Here is a 20,287-nt window from a genome sequence, read left to right as displayed (position 1 = left end):
AATTGGTTACAATTTTTTCTATTATTTCACAATAATTGCAGATTTTTTGGGAAAAAATTCCTGCGAGACGAATAACGTCGTCGCGCAAACAGTCTATGTGCGACGAATATATCTTTACTCGTCGCACAAGGGTTATTTCTATTTTGAATATTTTTTTTGCATATTTTTTGGGATACCCCTTGCGCGACGACAGATCTCGTCGCGCATAAAAGTGCTTGAGCGACGCCAATATATTATTCGTCGTGCAATGGTTTTTTTCTATTATTTGAAAATGTTTATGCTTTTTTTTGTTATATATATTTTTATTTTACTATATTTCTAAAATTCACGAGATTCATTTGTACTTTTTTCATAATTTGCATTTACGCCATAATTAAATGTAAAAGAATTTAATTAAAAAAGTATGAATGACTTGATTTTATTGCTCTTTACATTAAACTTCTCAGTAAGTATAGCCAAATGTATTTAACTCCGTTTTATTTCTCCACATATATATAAATGGAAATTAGATATAACAAGTACATATATTCAAAAAAAGCATAGTTGCCAATATATTTACACTAACATAATTACATTTACTAAAACATAGTAAGTCACAAATAAATTGCATTATTCATCATCTGAATTATAATAACCTTCGTTATCGTCGCTATCATCACTTTCAATCTCCCAATCCTCCTCCTCCTCCTCCTCCATAACTACATCACTGTCGTTGTTCGGGCCCACTGCAACATTGTATCGCGGAGGATCAACGAGGTCAATTGTAATTGATTGAATCAGTATTTCAATTGAGGAAACTCCTTGTATCTGAAACGGTTCTTGTATAACATTTGTATCTCGAAGTGTTTCCGCATCATTTTCCATTGAACATTCTAAACGTTGGTCAGTGACGTTGTCGACGTCGTTGTCAGTTGGGTCTAGTTCTGGTATAGCATACACGTTCCTCTGATCCATCTTCTGAACAACTTTCCAACCGCTTCCGGGTTTAGGGTCATCCAGATACACAATCTGTGTTGCCATGTTTGCCAAAATGTAAGGGTCGTCATCATACCGAGTTCTATTGATGTTCACCAAGAGTAAGCCATGGTCGATTTTAACACTTCCCTGCCTATTTGGATTCGTATCAAACCATCGACACTTAAACATGATCACTTGGTAGCGGTCTTTGTAAAGCAATTGCACGACAATTGTGAGTTTTCCATAGAAATCTAGATCTGTACTTTCGCCTCCACCGACATGGACACCGCTGTTTTGCATGCACAACTTGTCATCTCGTGCAATCCTCAAAAACTTGACGCCGTTAACATGACAAACCGAGAACAATTCAGCGCTAATTGGGCCGAATGCCAAGTTATATAACTCTTCACTGTAAGTGGGAGAATTCGATGATTTCAACTTATTCACCTAATTTTATACAAAAACATTCACATGTTAGTTTTAGCAAATTAAATACTACTGTTTGTACCATATCTGACCCTACACTCATACTGTGACACGTGGAATGGTAAGCTCTCCCAATCGCCTCGATGAGTGAACATTCAGCATCGGCTACCGATCAACATGCAAAGCCTACAATCGGCATGCATCGGCGATTCTGTAGAGCGAACCTCGAAGGCCCCGCCTAGATATCCACAGACTCGTGTCGACCTCAGAAGACCCTCCCACGAGTCCCACATCGAAACTAAGTGCTAAGAGCATCCCAAATGCCCTCTATAAATAAGCCCATTCACTATAGACAAGGGGTAAGACTTTCAGCTTGACTTTTATGCTAAATACATCGTCAGTATAAAAGCTCTTAGAAAGAAACTTACTTCGGCATCCGAGGGTCTTAGGCTGGTACCACACCGGTGCCATAGACCTCACGAGCCTCGGCTCTTCTTGATTCAGGATCGCCATCCCAGGAAGGAAGGAACCTGCGTCAACCACTTAATCGATCCCAGGATTGTCCACATCACTTGTAAGTTGCACATATCTCCATCTGTTCAGTTTTGGTGCTAACAACTACAATATATATGTCAAATACAAAAGACTTATAACTTACATATTCCAAAAACCAATGTGGAAACAATTCACGGTGTTTCTTGGCATACAAATGTGATGAATGTTTTCGCTTCATCATCTCTTCATGCTCAGCTAAGTATGCCATTATCTCATCACAATTGTTCAGTACAAACCAATGCGCTACCTCCATGTCATTTCTCGAAAACGACTCTCCTCGTACAGGATCTCCAAAGGGTTGTGCACTTTGGGCAAAAACAGAAAGTTTCTCATTTCTCATACCTCCTTCATTATTGCGCTGAGGACGATGGAAAGCCGTGTCCACATCTTTTAAATACATTCCACAGAAAGTAAGCGACTCATACTAAACCCAAGCCTCTATAATTGATCATTCGGGCTTCGCCCTGTTGCGGACACTTTTTTTCAGCTTTCCGAGAAGCCTGCCAAAATAAAACAATACAAATTAGCATGCGTGGGATAATGATGCATAAACAAATTATGAGCATGATATACCTTTCTATTGGATACATCCAGCTATAGTTGACAGGACCAGCAAGCAACGCCTCTTCTGGCAAGTGAACCATCACATGGATCATACTTGTGAAGAAACATGGAGGGAATATCATCTCAAACTTGCATAGGACTTGGACAATGTCATCGCACAACTGATGAATGTCTGTCTTTCACAACGTCTTTGCCGTCAGTTGGGAAAAAAATCTAGACAACAACATGATTGGCTTCACAACATCTTCCGACAACAAGTGTCGAATACCCACAGGAAGTAGGCGTTGCATAAACACATGGCAGTCATGGCTCTTTAGTCTAGTAAATTTAACCCCGTCAACATTCACGCAACGTGCGATATTAGAAGCATACCCGTCAGGAAACTTTACTGACAATACAAACTTGATAAACTCTTTTTTGTCATTCGGTTTCATGGAGAAAAATGCAAGATCCCTTCTAGCTTTATCACTGTCTCTATTCATCCATAAACCCCTTCGTATGCCCATTCTTTCCAAATCAAGACGAGCTTTGATCGTGTCCTTTGTCTTGCCCTCGATATCTAGAATCGTGCCTATCAATGTGTCGAAGACATTTTTCTCAACATGCATAACGTCCAGATTGTGCCTCAATTTTAGTTTCGACCAATATGAGAGCTCATAGAACATAGACTTATGCGTCCAGTTCAAATGTGTAGAAGGTCTGATCCGACTTACTGTTTTCCCGAACGAAGCAAAATTCAAACGGTTAAGTTGTTCCAAGATCTAATCACCGGACGATTCTCTAGGTCTTGCGCGACGCTCTTTGTTCCAGTCAAACTCTTTATCCTTTTCCCGCCACTCGTGGTCCCATGGCAACCATCTTCGATGCCCAAGGTAACAAACTTTTCCAGCGTGCCAACCAGAAGTTACATCTTCCTTGCATACAGGGCATGCCATATAACCCTTTGTGCTCCACCCGGAAACCATTGCATATGCGGGAAAATCATTCACAGTCCACATAACTGCTGCTAGCAAAGTGAACATCTTCCCAGTGAATTTATCGTACGTGCGCACACTATTTGTCCATAAATCTTTGAGCTCATCAACAAACGGTCTTAAGTACACATCGATTTACCTGCCAGGATCCTCAGTTATCAAAACAGTCATCATCATGTACTCTTTTTTCATGCATTTCCTAGGCGGCAAATTATATGGCAATATGAAAATCGGCCAAGTGCTATGGTGTTGATTTAGAACCCGGTACGGATTGAATCCGTCAGTGGCAAGTCCTAACCTAACATTTTGGGGATCAACAGCAAACTCGGGGAACGTTCGATCGAACTCTTTCCATGCCTCCCCATCTACAGGATGCCGCATCACATCGTCGTCTACTCGTTTTTTCTCATGCCATCTCATGTCTGTGGCAGTATACAATCCCTGAAACCTTGGTTTTAGGGGCAGATAACGCATGACTTTTTGTGGAATCTTAGTTATTCTATTCTGAGAGGTCTGTTTGAATCTCGACTCATTGCATATAGGGCATGTATCCAATGTTTCATACTCTTTGTAGAATAACATGCAATTATTTTTGCAATCGTGGATTTTTTCATAACCCAATCCAAGACAACTCAACATCTTCTGCGCCTGTCTGTGATCTTTCGGCAAATAATTGTTCATCGGAAGCATTCTCTTGAGAACCCCAAAAAAGTAATCGAAACACAAGTTCGACATACAATACTTTATTTTTCCGTACATTAGCTTCACAATCGCCGTTAGAACGGAAAAGCTCTCGCACCCTGGGTATAACTCTTGGTTGGCATTTCTTAACAGTTTTTCATACTGTTTGAACTCTGCACTGTCCATTGGTGTAGGCACGTCATTTTCCCCTTCCTGATTGCTGCTGGTCGATGCAAATGGAAAAACATCATTTATAATATCCATGACTTGTAAATTAGGATCTACAATAGGCTCAACATTGTCCACTCTTGTGGCCCTTGAAGACGAAGCAATGTCTAATTGTTCCCCGTAATGGTTCCAAGTGATGTATGTCTCAATCATTCCATTCCTTACTAAATGAAATCGAACATTTTCAATTTTCTCCCACAACATGTTGTTACACCTCCTACAAGGACACCGGATTCTAGTTGCACCTGGGTTGTGTGTCCGTGCAAAGTCAATAAAATCCTCGATTCCATCCAAGTATTCGTCTGCGCACCTATTCGGATTCTGTATCCACCTCCTGCTCATTATTCCCGGAACCACAATCACAATACAACAATCATGTTGTATTCGTACAAATTCATAATGTCACCTTATGCCTCCAGTAAGGGCCTTATCTCATTCAGGAATGTATAGTCATGTCACGTAATTTACGGCTACATGAGATTAGATTTTGACATGGATGAATTTTGGCAGCATCTCGATACAGTTCTTGAGGTGTACCGTAGGTATAAAATACTTATGTACCACCCGAAGAATGTAAAGAGATGACACCGAAATCTCCACAATCGATACCTAATCCTGTAGCCGTAAATTACGTTACATGACTATTGTTTAGGCGTGGTAGAAATCCACCTAACTTGGGCAATTTCTGAAAGCACAAAAATTGGCCGGGCAGACAAGGATATGCGGCCGGGCTTCTCAATTGCAGAATTGGGCAGCCGTTGAAATTTAGTGGCCGTAGCAATTCGGGCTGCACAAATTTGCAGCCGGATGGAGCTAGGAAAGATTGGCACGAGAAGAATAGCGGTTGGGCTAGGAACAGAGAGGGCACGGCCGGATGAAGTAAGGGCTCTGAGTCGCGGGGCACGGCCAGGCTAGAGTTGGAGATTCGGTTGGGCTTCTTAGTTACGGAAGTGAGCGGCCGGGCATCAATGGAGAACGAAGCCGGGCTGGGAGATCAAAATTGCGGCCGGATTGTTGTTGCCCAAAGAGAAGCGGCCGGGGTTGCCCAAGGAGATGCGCCCGGGTTTTATCGAATGGTTGAATGCGCCTGGAGCTTTGTTTGGTCTCCAAAACTAGGCTAAAAGGGGTTTTGAGTTGGAGGATTGACTGACTTATATATATATATATTATATACATACGAACTATAAAACCCAAGCTGTTGGCCCAGACCAAGGTATATATTCATGCATGCGGCCAACCAACTTCAATAATAGGGGGCCCATATGTGTAAATATATATATAAATGAATATAAAGTTTGAATTAGGCAGACCAATGTTAGAGCTTCACGAATTCGGAAATTATGAAGGGCATCATCATGCCATTCCAAAGATTGAAGTTCTAAGCCACCAATTTCAAGCCCAAGATTCTCGGAAGATTATATGCATGTGACAAAGGCCTCACAAGGAAGGAATTTGATAATAACTCCGAATGTTCCAAAACAAGGAAGAATCAAGCATTTCAATCAATGCAATCCTACGGATTTAGGGGGCCTTTGGAAGGAAAGAAATTTTAAAGGAGTTGACCTTTGGCCATTCAATGGCCAGCCCATGGGCTGACAAATGCCATATATAAACCTCATCAAACGAAGACAAAGAGAGACAACATCAGACAAACAAACTTATCTTTCATCTCGCACTTTTCTTTTCCTAGACGTAGGATTTTACTTTTCATGCACCTAGTATAGCGAGTTCTTCATTTTCTTAGTGTAAGTTTAAATTCTCGTTCAATTTATATTGTCTTGTCATTTAAATTCAAGTTTATTTCAATTGCTTTACCTTTCATTGTTATCGCACTTCAATTAAGTTTAATTTCAAGTTCATTTTACTTTATCGTTCTTATCGCTTTCATTTCGTTCTTGTTTTATTTATTGCTTTGATTCATTTTATCGCACTTTAATTCTCGTCTTTATGTTATTTATCTTTCGCACTTTACTTTACGCATTTGTCTTTAAATTATATTTAAGTTTAAGCACCTTTACTTTACGCACTTATTCTCCGTTTCATTACATTTCACCTTCAATCTTCATCTCCACCCACTCCACATCATTTGGTTGCTCACATAAAGCCTTAACCCTGAGGTAGTGAAAGAACCTAGGTCGTGAGGAGGTTCCTTGCTCGGCCGAACAATCATTTGATTAAAGTCAAATTTCGGACACAATGCATCCATCTACTCACATTCCATTCAAACCCAAATTCGGGGCTTGGTGGTGGCACGCCCTGCACTCAAAAAAGAAGAAGGACCAAAAGTTCCTTTCGTCGGGCGCCCCGGCCGAAAAGAGGAAAACAACTATGCATTCCCAAACTGTCAAAATAATGGGATAATTCAAGAATTAATTGGACCGCAGTCACGCTTTACGCATCCATGCGCGAAATCCAACTAACCTCGAACGGGAAACTAAGTTTTACTAAAAACAAAATGTACAAAGTTAATTTCAATTAACTTCGTACATCAACGTGCATAACTGAACAACATAATATAAATATAATTTCACAATACAATATAAACATAATGTAATTAATTTTATATTTTTATATTATGAAAAGACGAAAATACCTTCTCAATCATTCTTCACCAATCGCTAATTACATATAATATCCCTATATACAACAAAATTAATGGCGTTAGTACGAATTTACAGTAATACTTTTACACTAACGACAAAAAATCCATATCCAATGAACGAAGCTTTTGCGCGACAGATAACTTTATTCGTCGCGTGAAGTCATGATGTCCTTGCATGATGAAAACTATAAATGCGTCGCACCTTTTTTGTTGCGCAAACGTCTTTGTCGTCCCGCAAAATTTTTTTATCCGGCGCGCATGGATGTGCCGACATCCATTTTTGCGCGACGTCGTAAAATGATTTCGTCGCGCATAGTTCCGTCCCGCAAGTATTTGGAGCGTTTTTCTCACGCGACACCATTTTTATTCGTCGCATTTCACTATGCGCGACCAATTTTATCATCGCGCAATTATTTGGTGCCAAATACGATAACCCTGTGTTTTTTTTCCCGCGTGTTCTTTGCACGACGATCCCGTGTTGTTGTTGTGCAATATAACTTAGCGCGACTATAAATATTGTCGTGCAAAGTTTACCGCCAAATACACGGTTACGCGCCTTTTTTTCGTAGCTATATGCGACGATATTTTTTTTGTCGGGCTAAGTTAGTTTGCGCGGCGCAACGAATTTTTTTGTCGCACTTTTTTGCGCTAAGCTTTTTTTTCTTCCTCGTGCATGGTTCTTTTTTGTGACGAAGAATCCTTCGCCGCGCAAAATACCGTCGCGCAAATAATAAAATGTAGTAGTGTTAATACATCAAACAACCTAACTTTTGTTTTCTATATGTACCCTTATTTGATGTATTGACTTTAATGTTTACTTCCATTTATTAAATTTTTTACAGCCTTCTTAATACTTTGTAAAAAATTATTGTATTATTTATTAAATATTAAAAAAATCAAAGTAAAAAACCTATCTCAAGTCATCCCCACCTTCTTCCCTATTATACTTTAAGCCATAACAAAAACTAAAACGATGAACAAAGAACAAGAATCACAAACAATTTAAGGGTTCCTCCAGTATAGGAGTACCTCCCTGAGCAATGAAACCTTGTATTAAACCCAATGAAAGAGAACTAATAAACTCTCAATAGCAAATTAAAGGATGCAAGATGCAATTGAAGATGAGCAACGCGCCGAAGAATTAATGAACATGAGAGCATTAAGACCAGATTTGATGGCAAACAGTGAAGAGGTTGAGAGTGAATCTGAAAATGAGACAATTCAAAGCTGAAGTATTTTTTATTTGGAAGACTTTAATTCTAATTTGTATCAGACTTTGTTTTTGCATAAATTTGGATTGGACTTGAATAGACTATTTTCTTGGAATGGACTTGAATAGACTATTCCTTTGGACGGGACTTGAATAGACTATTTGTACGAGACTTTTGTATCATACTATACTTTTAATTGTAATTTCATACTTTAAATGAAAATCATCTATTTTTGTTAAGTTTTTATTTTTTTTGTACTTTCAAAAATAGCCCATTTTGGCCCGGCTCGATGTGATCCATGAAGCCCAGCCCATGGGGCAGGCTCGGGCTTTAATTTTAAGATAAAAGCCTAGCCCAACTCAGTCCTATATTTCCTTCCGCTTTTTAAAGCCCGGCCCAGCCCTACCCAAGCCCAGTACCTTTTGGGTTGGGTTGGCCCAACCCGGCCCATTGACGAGGCCTAGGGGTGACAGTTTAGTATCAGAGCATTTGGTTTTCGTTAAGAGAACTCTAGGTTTCAGAGTAATGAATCCTCTGAACCATACTCTTGAGTGGTTAAGTGTGAACAATGAATTTAGAGAGGAATTGATCCTTTGAATGTAGTTGATTTGTTTCAGTTGGGGATGGTCTTCAAATTTGAGCTTAGTTCTAAAGACAGAAAAGGTACATTACATTGCTACCTTCTTGTTGTTGTTTTTTCCTTTGTTGATAATGTTTTCTTGTGGGTACAACATTTTTATCCATGAAACAAAGCATGTAAATAGCTGCCCTCATTATATTGATTACTAGCTTTCTTGTTTATGTAGTTTGACATAAAAAAAACGGGAGTCTAGGGGCTTTCTTGTTTAGGTTTCATGAATTTGTGGTTTTTTTTCCCTGGCGATTCCCATTTTTGTTTTTGTTTTTTGGATAAATCTGACTGGAACTGGCTACGGGATCCCATTTCATTTCGTCTATTGTCTTAACATATTTTTTTATTGTTTTTTAATGAACAATATATTGCATTGAATCAACAATAGCGTACGCTTGCGAGAACGACGGCAGTAATGATGAGTTAAAAAGAAGGAAAATGCTAGGGAGACCAACTTGGGAGACCAACTTGGGATACCAACTCTCTAATAGAGCGTGGGACCCATTGTATTGGTGGGCTCCACCTCTATTAGAGAGTTGGTACCCAAGTTGGTCTCCCAAGTTGGTCTCCCTAGCATGACCCTAAAAAGAATACATAGAGAAGCCACATAAAACGAAATCAGTGAACCAGAAACCAACAACGGAAAATTACACACGAGTTTGAAATGTCGCCGCCTGTGACCAATAAAACATATAATAAAATTAATATGTCTCCTTGCAAATAACGTCCAGTTTGAAATCTACACATGACCAACAAAACGCACAATAGATTTAATATTATTTCGCTTCGATATGCACGTTCTTAACCATTATATATTTACAGAAAAAGATGTAATGAAATTATTAGAGTATTGGCAAATTAAACTTTTTAAATTAAATGTTATTAATTTATTTGGCAATTTGAAAAGATTTGTTTGTTAATTTTTGTCTCAATAGGCTCTTCAATTTAATTAATACAATATTATTAGAAATAAAGGAAAAATACGAAAAACAATGTGAAGAAAGTCTATGTATTTATTATTTAAAAATAAAAAGTGCAGGTCTTGTCGAACGGGATTAACACAGTGGTTGTGGGCTCTTCGCCTTCCCCCTTGCATGACACCCAGGATCGAAACCTCATGGTTTCTTTCCTCCCTCCCAATGTAACCCAAAAATAAAGAAGAGCAGGTTTTTATCATTTTCAATGTAGGTTTTGTCCTTTCAAAACAAAATTAAATGTTTTGAAGAGGCAATGTCAACTTGTCAGTCCTGAAGAGACTGAAAGGGGTTGCACTTGCAGCTTTGGTGACTGAGTTTGACAAGTCTGTGTATGGAGTTTTGTTGATGTGGCTCGCCTATTTTAGCATTCAAAATTGTTGAAGAGGCTATTAGAGATACTCTTAATTCACAACTAATTTTTTTCTTTTAAAAAAAGTTTTTATTTTTAATTCGACAGAAATTGGATGGAGTTTCGAAAATCTACGGTAAAGGGGAGACTGACTATTTTTATTTAGTTTAGTATCCTTAAGAGAAAGTAGTTTGAGAGGTTAGTTATCAATCAGAAGAAAAATTGTAGTTTCCTTAAAAAACAAAAAAAAGGATATTGGTGTGCTTGAAGGTTGACCTAGTATTTATTCTGGTTTTTGTCCTAATTTCTTTTGGAAAACAAGTGATCGCATGAAAAACTAATATAAAAGGACCTTGAAACCTATCATTTTTCACATCCATCAGTTTTCTCTCCAAGCTTGTGCCAGCAACAGCTTACCAAGTAGAGAGAAAAATATTCCATAAACATCCCAGTTCTAGTGAAATGGGTTCCCTAACGAAGCCTACGCTTCCTACCATCAACTTCTCCATTGAAGACTTGAAGCCTGGCTCAGCTTCTTGGCTGTCCACCGCCAAACAAGTCCGGTTTGCCCTCGAAGAATACGGCTGTTTCGTGGCACAGTATGAGAAAATTTCTGGGGAACTTTTAAACAGCATCTTCGCCCAGGCCAAAGATTTGTTTGAGGTTCCCAAAGAAAACAAAGTACAGAACGTTGGTGAAGAACCTTATCGTGGGCATATGGGTCCAAACCCCCTTCTGCCACTCTATGAAAGCTTGTGCATTGATAATGTGACATCCCCACAGGAAACTCAAAAGTTCAAAAATCTCATGTGGCCTGAAGGAAAGACCAACTTCTGGTAATTTCAATTATATTTATCGATACCTCAACACACGATGTTCACTATCTATAGCTCGTCCATATTAGTACGACAATATAAACATTTTATCGGCCACATAAGTTTACCAAGAGAACACAACTCGTTTAATTTCTTATTTTCTTGTTTATTGTACGAACTTCAATCTAATTTTTTCTTGTCTTGGAGCAGCGAAACCACAGATTCATTTGGGCAGTTATTGGCAGATTTGGAACGCACAGTTGAACAACTGATATTCGAAAGCTATGGGATTGGAAAGCAGCAGTACGAGTCAGTTGGTAGTTCCAACGGTCACCTTCTTAGATTCATCAAATATACAGTACCAGAGGACAACGATGCCACCTTAAGGTTTCCAAGCCACACAGACATAAACTTCACCACCATTGTTGTTCAGCATGATATCCCTGGCTTGGAGGTCAAAACCAAGGAAGGCGATTGGATTGATGTTGAGTGCGCACCCTCACAATTCGTATTCATGGCGGGTGACGGATTGCAGGTGGGTCCCATATTTCAATTAACAATTTTATGCTTAATTTTTAAGTTACGAACTAATCTAATCGATCTTGACTTCTTACGAAAAGTCTCTGATATTTGTGTGCAAATTGAGGTGGTTCTTTTACTTAATTAAACTTAAGGGCATCCAAAAATACATATATAATTTGCCCTGTGTACCTGGTCAATTAAAGCATACGACTTTCATAGAACAATATTTATAATAGAATACACATATAAATAAATAAACAAGACTCTCTATATATATACCTGTCCTGCTATAAGCCTATATATAGCTTTTTTTCTATACAACCAGATCTCTTATATATATATATATATATATACAAAGAGCTTGGGATCCTTCAAATATGCTTTATTTGAGGGACACTCTTGTAGAGCCCACTCTATATTGTATCTCACTAATCTCAACCGTTTATTTTGTAGATACTTATTCAAAGATTATCTCTACAAAAAATACTTAAATCCGATATTATTTGACCACTCAGTTGAATTATTGAAATTTTAGTACATTCTTGAAGAACCGTGTTCATTGATTTTGTAGGACACAATTGGATATCGAAACGGTTTTCGATTTGTCTAATATTTTGCAAGGATGATCTATGAATGTAGACTTGAAAAAATAGATGGTTTGGAATGTTGAAAAAATATTTGTAGAGGACCCTAAAGGGTATCCTCAAATAAATAATATATATATATATATATATATATATGTATATATTATTCTCTCATCAAGATAACCGCAAGTTATTATTGTGTGAATTCCAATGTAAACGGGGAGGAAATTATGTCCGTATAGGAGAATTTCTCTCTCTCTCTCTCTCTCTCTCTCTCTCTCTCTCTCTCTCTCTCTCTATATATATATATATATATATATATGTCAATGAGATCTAATTCAGTGAAAAATGACATTGACTTAGAGACTAATAATAATTTTTTAAATTGAAGAGCATCAATAAATAAATAAACTGCTCTACAAGCGTGGTTGCTTAATTAAGCATATTGATTTTGTTATATAAAACCAAATTTGCGGTCAATTAATGTGAAAGTTCAACTTGGTGTTTGATTAAATTAATTAGGTGTGGAGCAATGACAGAGTGAAAGCTTGCCATCACCGAGTGAAGCATTGCGGAAACAAAACAAGATACTCAATTGGGCTGTTTACTTTCAACAACGGGATTTTCCAAGTGCCAGAAGAATTAGTGGACGAAAGCCACCCACTCCTCTATAACCCATTTGACAGCCGTGCCTTTATTCGAAAATATGCTACTACTCCTGAGCTAAAGAAGCAACCCTCTCCTATCAAGGCCTTCGCCGGTGTCAAAGCTTAATTTGCAGAGTTATGATGGTTTTTCTTCCAGTGCTAAATTATGGTTGCTGATGTTTATAATAATCCATAATAAATGTGTTCTCGGTTGCTTGGAATCTGTCTTAATTTCCTTGGCCTCCGGGAACTGTGTCACGTCGTGCTATTATTTCTAATGATTGGTATATTTTTATGGGATTCAATGCGATGCTAGTATATTCTAATGTATTGACTACATCTATTTTATATAAATTTTCATTGGTTAGACCGACTGCCTAATCTTTTAGGGCTTGTTTGGTACACCTTCTAACCTTAGACTGGACTAGACAAATTTTTATCCCATATTTGTTTTCACTTAGTTTTAGTTTTAAGTGGGACTGTTAATACTGGCCCCACCAAAAACACCTCCTTAGGTGTTCTTAGTGAGACCCGCATGGAGAGGGGGGACAAGCTAGTCCCAACCTAAGCGCTTGCACCAGCCAAGCCCTTGCCGCAACCATCGACCACCCAAGCGCCTTCCACAACCACCGACCACCCAAGCACCTGCAACCGATCCAAACCCCCGCCGTCACAGCCATATGCAGTGACCCCAATACAGCATCGCGGTCAGTTCCAGTCAGTTTCGGCGAGCACCGATTGGAGATAACGACTTCGCAGCTTGAACTATAGGCTGTGGACACAGCGATTGTGCAAGGGTTTAGGGGAACGATAGTGATGATTGTGCAAGAAAAGGGAGAAGTAGATCAGACAGAGTATATTCAGAAGAAGCAAAGAGAAAATTTTCGGGGAAAAAAAAAGCCAATAGAAAAAATTTCAAAAAAAAAAACCAAAGAGAAACATATACTGGGAAGAAGAGGCAAAGGAGAGAGGATGGAGAAGAAGAAGAGAAGAAGAGGAGAAGGAGAGAGAGGATGGGGGAAGAAGAAACCAGTCGCGGGAGAAAGAAGAAAAGAATGGGATACAGAGAGAGAAGAAAAGTCAAAAAAATAATATTAAATTCATTTCAATATGTTTTTAAAAATTTTAATTTTTTTATAAAAAAAATCTAGTCCTAGTCCAAACATACACCAAACGAAGGACAATTGTTATCCATTTTAGGCCAGGCCAAGCCAATCTAGGACAGTCCCTAATCATAGTCCATGTCAAGACAGTCCTTTGTACCAAACGAGCCCTTAAGGCCCAGTGGGTGGTTTTTATTATTTTTTTATTTGTTATCTTCCTCGTGTTAATAAAATCTTATCGCTTTCAAAACCAAAAACAAAGTCAAACTTTCGTGTTCTTCACTTTCAAATAGTGCTGCTATTGAGAAAAGAACACGGATTTGAAGGGAATTCATAATGTAGGAATTTCTAAAATCTCATGAAGCGGAACCAAGAATAAAAGGTAGAGATTCATATAAGTCTTATTTTAGGTTTCAATCTTTCTAGGTTTATGAAAATAGCATCCAATGACTCTCTAAGACAACTATTGCAAGAAGGATTAAGAACACATACTCTTGGAGTGAATCTTGAAACCAAGGATGGTATTCGATTGAGTAGAGGGATTGGTCCTTTTGATGTTGGATTTTCATACTTGTCTGCAAATAGGTACACAAAGGGTGCACCTCCCCAAAGAATCTTCACCAAGGATGAAGGAGAATAGGAGAATAAGGAAGCTGGAAGAGAAGATGGGTGCTAGCCTCTTCTCTCCAAGTTGGTCGGCCAAAGGGAGACTAGGGAGGGAGGTTTGATATTTTCCTCTCTTCCTAAATGTCTAACTTGAAACTCTAAGGAGTAGTGGCAGATTCAGGATTCCAAAGCCGACTGGGCGAAATTTACATTTAAAACTCGACGATATGAATTTTATTAATAAATATAGAAAAATACACCTAGTCAATAGACGTAAGAATTTTTATTTATAAAAAAATAAATTAAAAAAAATCAAAATTTACCCCTTACTTTCATAAATGTCAGTTTTTATAAAAACTTTAAAAAATAACCAAATACTCACTTAAATAGACTCAAATGTCCTCAAAATTAAAAACAAATAAAAGAAGGAATGAAGCCTAAATTCAGTGTTTGAATTTGGGTTTGGCTTGCTACCACTTCGGTGTCTTCTCTTTAATGAAAGACAGATTTGGACCAAAAACATTAAAAATAAATTTCTTTTATATAAACTATGCTTATTTTGTGCTATATTTTTTTTTCTCCCAGTAATATAATTATCAATTTGTTTTATTATAGTTGAACTGAAGTTCATTTATAGTTGGTGAATTGAATTTCAGAAGATTGAAAACGGCTTTTGGAAAGGGAAAGCTGAAGTGAGGTTGGGGAAGGTGGGGAAAGGGGATGGTGGTATGAGAAAGAGTCATTCCTCTCCTTTCTCTCCCTTTCAAACAAAGAACCATTTATCTCTTTCTCTCTCTCTCTTCTCTCTTTGAATCACAATGCAGATAGTCTGAATCGGTTTTAACTCTTAGATGCAAATTGTTTTTAACTTTAAGGGTATTTAAGTATATTTAAGTGGATTTTTTACTATATTTGAAAGTTTTATTGTTAGCAAGAACCTTCAGATTAATTGATATGTTTTTTTCTTAAAAAAACAAAAAGATGACGGATGTTGAAGAATATTAGAAAAGTTTTTGACGAACAAAAGTTGAAATTTTTGACTTGCAATAAAAGTACATCAATGCCCTTTCAAAAGAGTCAAGTGTTGAACTTTACAAATACCGAGCCGGCACCCCATTGATCAAGTTGAAGGTCAAAGAAAGACGACAGAGTATTTAATCGTGCGCTGCGCATACAACCGAGACAGAAGAGACAAAGCTATTTCAAGGTAAAGCTGATGAGCCAGCAACTTGCAATGGATTTTTATTTACGAGTTTGAATGTTCTTCTTGTCATGTAGCGGTGCGCATGTCATCTTTGTAAATAGACCGCTTCTATTTGCTTTGAAAAAAAAAAAAAAAAAGTTATATATTCATTCTTAGCATTAATAATATAAATAAACTCTACACTATTTAATTTTTATAAACAAAATAAAAAAAACCCAAAAAATAACAGCTGGCCTTATTGAATTTAATTTTTATTATTAAATTACTTTGATACCCTATTGAGTGTTTTGAGTATTTTTATGAGAAATTAATGGCAATTTTGCAATTTAATAGAAGTTAAAAACCTCTCTGTTATGTTGTAAAAAAGCTTTGGGTGTGTTCCTAAAGTCCATTTCATATAAGGTTTTTTTTTTATTTTTTTTTTTTAATAATAATTTGGACCCCTATATTGAATCTAATAGTAAATCTTCTAAAAAAAGACCGCTTCTATTTGGTTTTTTAGCCTGAAAAGTCTTAGCCGCTTCCATCTTTTTATTTCTTCATTTCATTTGGACTGCACTAATAGCTAGAAAATATATGTTTTTTCTTCAACTAAACATATATTTTTTTATAAACATTTTTTGAACGATATAAAGACTTGTTATTCATATTTTATACTTCAAACTGAATTGCATTACAATTCCAACTAAATAGCTTCTTTACCATTATATTTAGCTTGGTGTCAACCCATAAGGACTAATCACAATAGTCAGCACTAATCATATATAATAGTACGCATTGTTTTGTTAATTAGAATCTAATTAATTGCACGTTGATAAATTTAATTTTTTAAAAAACCAATAAAAAATACATACGTACATGTCTTCCATGTAATAGCAGTTTTTTTTTTTCCAAAGAAATTTTGTATGAATTTTTATCTCAGTTGAGTTTAAAGATCCATACCAAGATATTATATGAGTTCAATTAGCTGGGCTAAAGGGTATAACTACCTAGATTAGAGGTAATTTATGGATTTAATTACCTGGACCAAAGGTAATTTATGGGTTTAATTACCTGCATACTGCATACGAGGTGTATGCATAGGTACCTTACCTATTGTTAAGGTATGAAGTTTTTATGAACTCTTATTACAAATTTTGATGTCGATATACCTTGGGAAAATTTCAGAATTCAATAGATAGATTTGCAATTAAATTCAAATCAAATATGATAATTAATATCCTACAAATCAATAAATTACCAGTTTTAGGAATTCATAATTTACCTTATTTATGTTTTAGATGTATAACTGGAACAAAAAATAAAAAAATAAAAAAAAGTAAATATCAATAAATTGAAATAGGCATGTAATCTTATGTGGCGCAAAAGTCAAAGAACTTGGATCAACAACAATTTCTGTGTGGATTGCACCCAAAATCTCTCCTCATAATTGGACTTATGCCAAATTTTCTACAAAATATTCAAACTTCAACTCAATGAAATCATATACGGCATACAGTCCGAAATGTCGACGCAACAAAACTTATAATATAAAAACTTGTATTATATAATGGCGTTCCTGACCATTATATACGACGAAGCCAAAGAGAAATTTACCTGTGAGTTGATCAGGTCGACGCCTGTGACCAACATACAACATGTGATGTAATAAAATAAAATCATTAGTTCACTAACATTGACTAACAACTCATATTCTTTTCTGTCCTAATATTTTTTGGAAGACAAGTTGCATGAGGAACCACTATAAGAAGGAGCATGAAGCATATCATTTTTCATATCGATCAGTTTTCTCTCAAAGCTTTTGCTACCAACAGCTTACCATCAACTTCCCAGTTTTAGTGAAATGGGTTCCCTAACAGTGCCTACGCTCCCTACCATCAACTTCTCCATTGAAGACTTGAAGCCTGGTTCAGCTTCTTGGCTATCCACTGCCAAACAAGTCCGGTTTGCGCTCGAAGAATACGGCTCTTTCGTGGCACAGTATGAGCAAATTTCTGCAGAACTTTTAAACAACATGTTTGGCCAAGCCAAAGATTTGTTTGAGGTTCCCAAAGAAAACAAAGTCAAGAACGTTGGTGAGGAACCCTATCGTGGGCATATGGGTCCAAACCCTGGCTTGCCACTCTATGAAAGCTTGTGCATCGATAATGTGACATCCCCACAAGAAACCCAAAAGTTCAAAAATCTCATGTGGCCTGAAGGAAAGAGCAACTTCTGGTAATTTCAATTATATTCATCGATACATGGACACACGATGTTGTAGTTGGTTCATATTATTTATAGTGCCGATAATTTGATTCAATTTCATAATAAGATAATATAAACATTTTTCTAGCGACATAAGTTTACCAAGAAAACATGACTCGTTTAATATCTTACTCTCCTATTTATTGTATGTACTCTAATTTTATTTCTTCTTGTTTTGGCTATGCAGTGAAACCACAGATTCATTTGGGCAGTTATTGGCACATTTGGAACACACTGTTGAGCAACTGATGTTCGAGAGCTATGGGATTGGAAAGCAATACGAGTCAGTTGGTAGTTCGAACGGTCACCTTCTTAGATTCATCAGATATACAGTACCAGAGGACAAGGATGCCACCGTAAGGTTTCCGAGCCACACAGACATAAACTTCACCACCATTGTTGTTCAGCATGATATCGCTGGCTTGGAGGTCAGAACCAAGGAAGGTGATTGGATTAATGTTGAGTGTGCACCCTCAAAAGCACAGTTCGTATTCATGGCGGGTGATGGATTGCAGGTGGGTCAACCAATAAGTATACTTAATTTTTAATTACGAATTAATTATTTATTTGTTAAAGATTAAGCTACCTATTTATTTTTTAATTAAATACCTTATTATAAACTCCAGCAGTCGATGTTGACTTTTTACGCAAATTGATTCCTTAATTGAACTTAACAACATATAATACATAATTTGCTCTGCACCTGGCTAAATAAATAAAGAAGTCTCGCTATACATGTGCATGTTTAGTTTATAAACATATTGCTTTTATCATATACAGCCAAATTTGCATTCATCCGGAAAATTCCAGAAGTCTATTCACAACGTAACTTGTAAGAAAAAAAGATGATAGCGGATCAATTAGATTAGTCATACACTCCACCATCCTTGTATTTAGTTTAAGAATTTTCCTTATCTGCTGTTTATCGTTTGAAATTTGATTTTTTTCGTCGAGAATCTTCTTTTTAATTTCCTTTGTACTTATAGTGAAAAATAAAAACCAAATTTCCATTCCTTGACACATACATATAACATCCTTTTAAACTTGGTGCTTGATTATAATTAGGTATGGAGCAATGACAGAGTGAAAGCTTGCCACCACAGAGTGAAGCACTGTGGAAACAAGACAAGATACTCAATTGGGCTCTTTACATTCAACAATGGGATTTTCCAAGTGCCAGAAGAATTGGTGGACGAAAGCCACCCACTCCTCTATAACGCATTTGATAGCCGTGCCTTTATTCGGAAATATGCTGCTACTCCTGAGCTCAAGAAGGAAGCTTCACCTATCAAGGCCTTCGCCGGTGTCAAAGCTTAATTGCAGTATGTTATGGTCAAGGCCGGCCCTGAGAATTTGAGAGTTGTGTGCGAAACTTAAACTGAATTAAATTATTAATTTTTTTAATAGTTATGATTGTTGATTTTATAAAATAATATATAAGCCATAATAAATGTATTTGTAGTTTTCTTGGCTTCCCGACTGATGAAGGAGTGGGTAAGCATATAAAATGGGAACCACTACCCACCACATGAACGTGATGAAAGATTTAAGATTGGACATAGTCAATAAAAAATGTAATTATTAAATATAACAGCAATTTAAGTTTAAGTTTAAGGACATAGATAATAATAATAAAAATATCATGGAATGGGTCTATAATAAAATATCCCTTAAATATAATAGCATTTTAAGTTTCTGGACATGGATCTAAAGTCCTTTAAGAAATGTTGGTGTGAAAATATGAAACGTTTAAAAATATGGACCAACTTGAAATACTGCAATAGGTTGCGGGGGTTTGTGTAATTAACTCTAAAGTTTGTTTTGAGAATTAGTAGGTTGGAGGTAATATTCTCTTCCTAGTTATATTGTTAAAAAAATATTGTATCTTGTCTAGATTTGAATTTGAAGTACATGCCTTTTCACAAGTTTACATTCGCATTTTGTTGTCAAGACGTGCATATCTCGTCACGTATCCTGAGTCTTTGCATTTAAAAATCCAACATTTTTACACATTTCACATCATTTGAAGCGCTCAAATAATTCAGCTTTGATAAATATACTATTTTTTATGGATTTTCAACTGACCGTAACAAACTGACTCTCTCCCTTTCTCTGTTTGTTTTTCTTCTTTGTATGTCGATCTTGTCTTTGCTCTACTTCTTCAATTTATTTTTCAGTAATTGAAGGCGCCTACGTGTAATCCCAATATTGAAGAAAACGTGATAATCAAGCACATTATTTTGCAATACCCTTTACTGTAAAATTCAATGGTTCTATCATTTCATCCCCAGATCATTATGATAGCCAATGAATTCAAGCAATATAATTATTTATAGTTAAAAAAGAAAAAAAAAAAAAAAAAACTGAAGCAGTATAGTTTGGTATTTAAAAGCTATCGGTTTGA

The 20,287-nt window shown here is 36.7% G+C and overlaps 2 protein-coding genes across 2 annotated transcripts; both read left to right on the top strand.

Moving 5' to 3' along the window:
- Window positions 1-10,545: 10,545 nt before the first annotated feature.
- Window positions 10,546-13,072, top strand: LOC110750641 (deoxypodophyllotoxin synthase-like). Its single transcript, XM_021951004.2, has 3 exons — window positions 10,546-10,991; window positions 11,181-11,505; window positions 12,599-13,072. The coding sequence occupies exons 1-3, from the start codon at window positions 10,618-10,620 to the stop codon at window positions 12,848-12,850; spliced, it is 951 nt and encodes a 316-aa protein (XP_021806696.1). The 5' UTR covers window positions 10,546-10,617; the 3' UTR covers window positions 12,851-13,072.
- Window positions 13,073-17,405: 4,333 nt separating this feature from the next.
- LOC110750462 (deoxypodophyllotoxin synthase-like) lies at window positions 17,406-19,356 on the top strand. The gene is made up of 3 exons (XM_021950805.2): window positions 17,406-17,853; window positions 18,071-18,398; window positions 18,949-19,356. Exons 1-3 carry the CDS (start codon window positions 17,480-17,482, stop codon window positions 19,198-19,200), a joined length of 954 nt encoding a protein of 317 aa, XP_021806497.1. The 5' UTR covers window positions 17,406-17,479; the 3' UTR covers window positions 19,201-19,356.
- Window positions 19,357-20,287: the final 931 nt, after the last annotated feature.

This window comes from Prunus avium, chromosome 4 (assembly GCF_965620075.1).
Source record: "Prunus avium chromosome 4, drPruAviu1.hap1.1, whole genome shotgun sequence".
Lineage (NCBI taxonomy): Eukaryota > Viridiplantae > Streptophyta > Magnoliopsida > Rosales > Rosaceae > Prunus > Prunus avium.
Note: the sequence above shows the minus strand (reverse complement) of the source record. Positions and strands in the feature narration are given on the sequence as shown.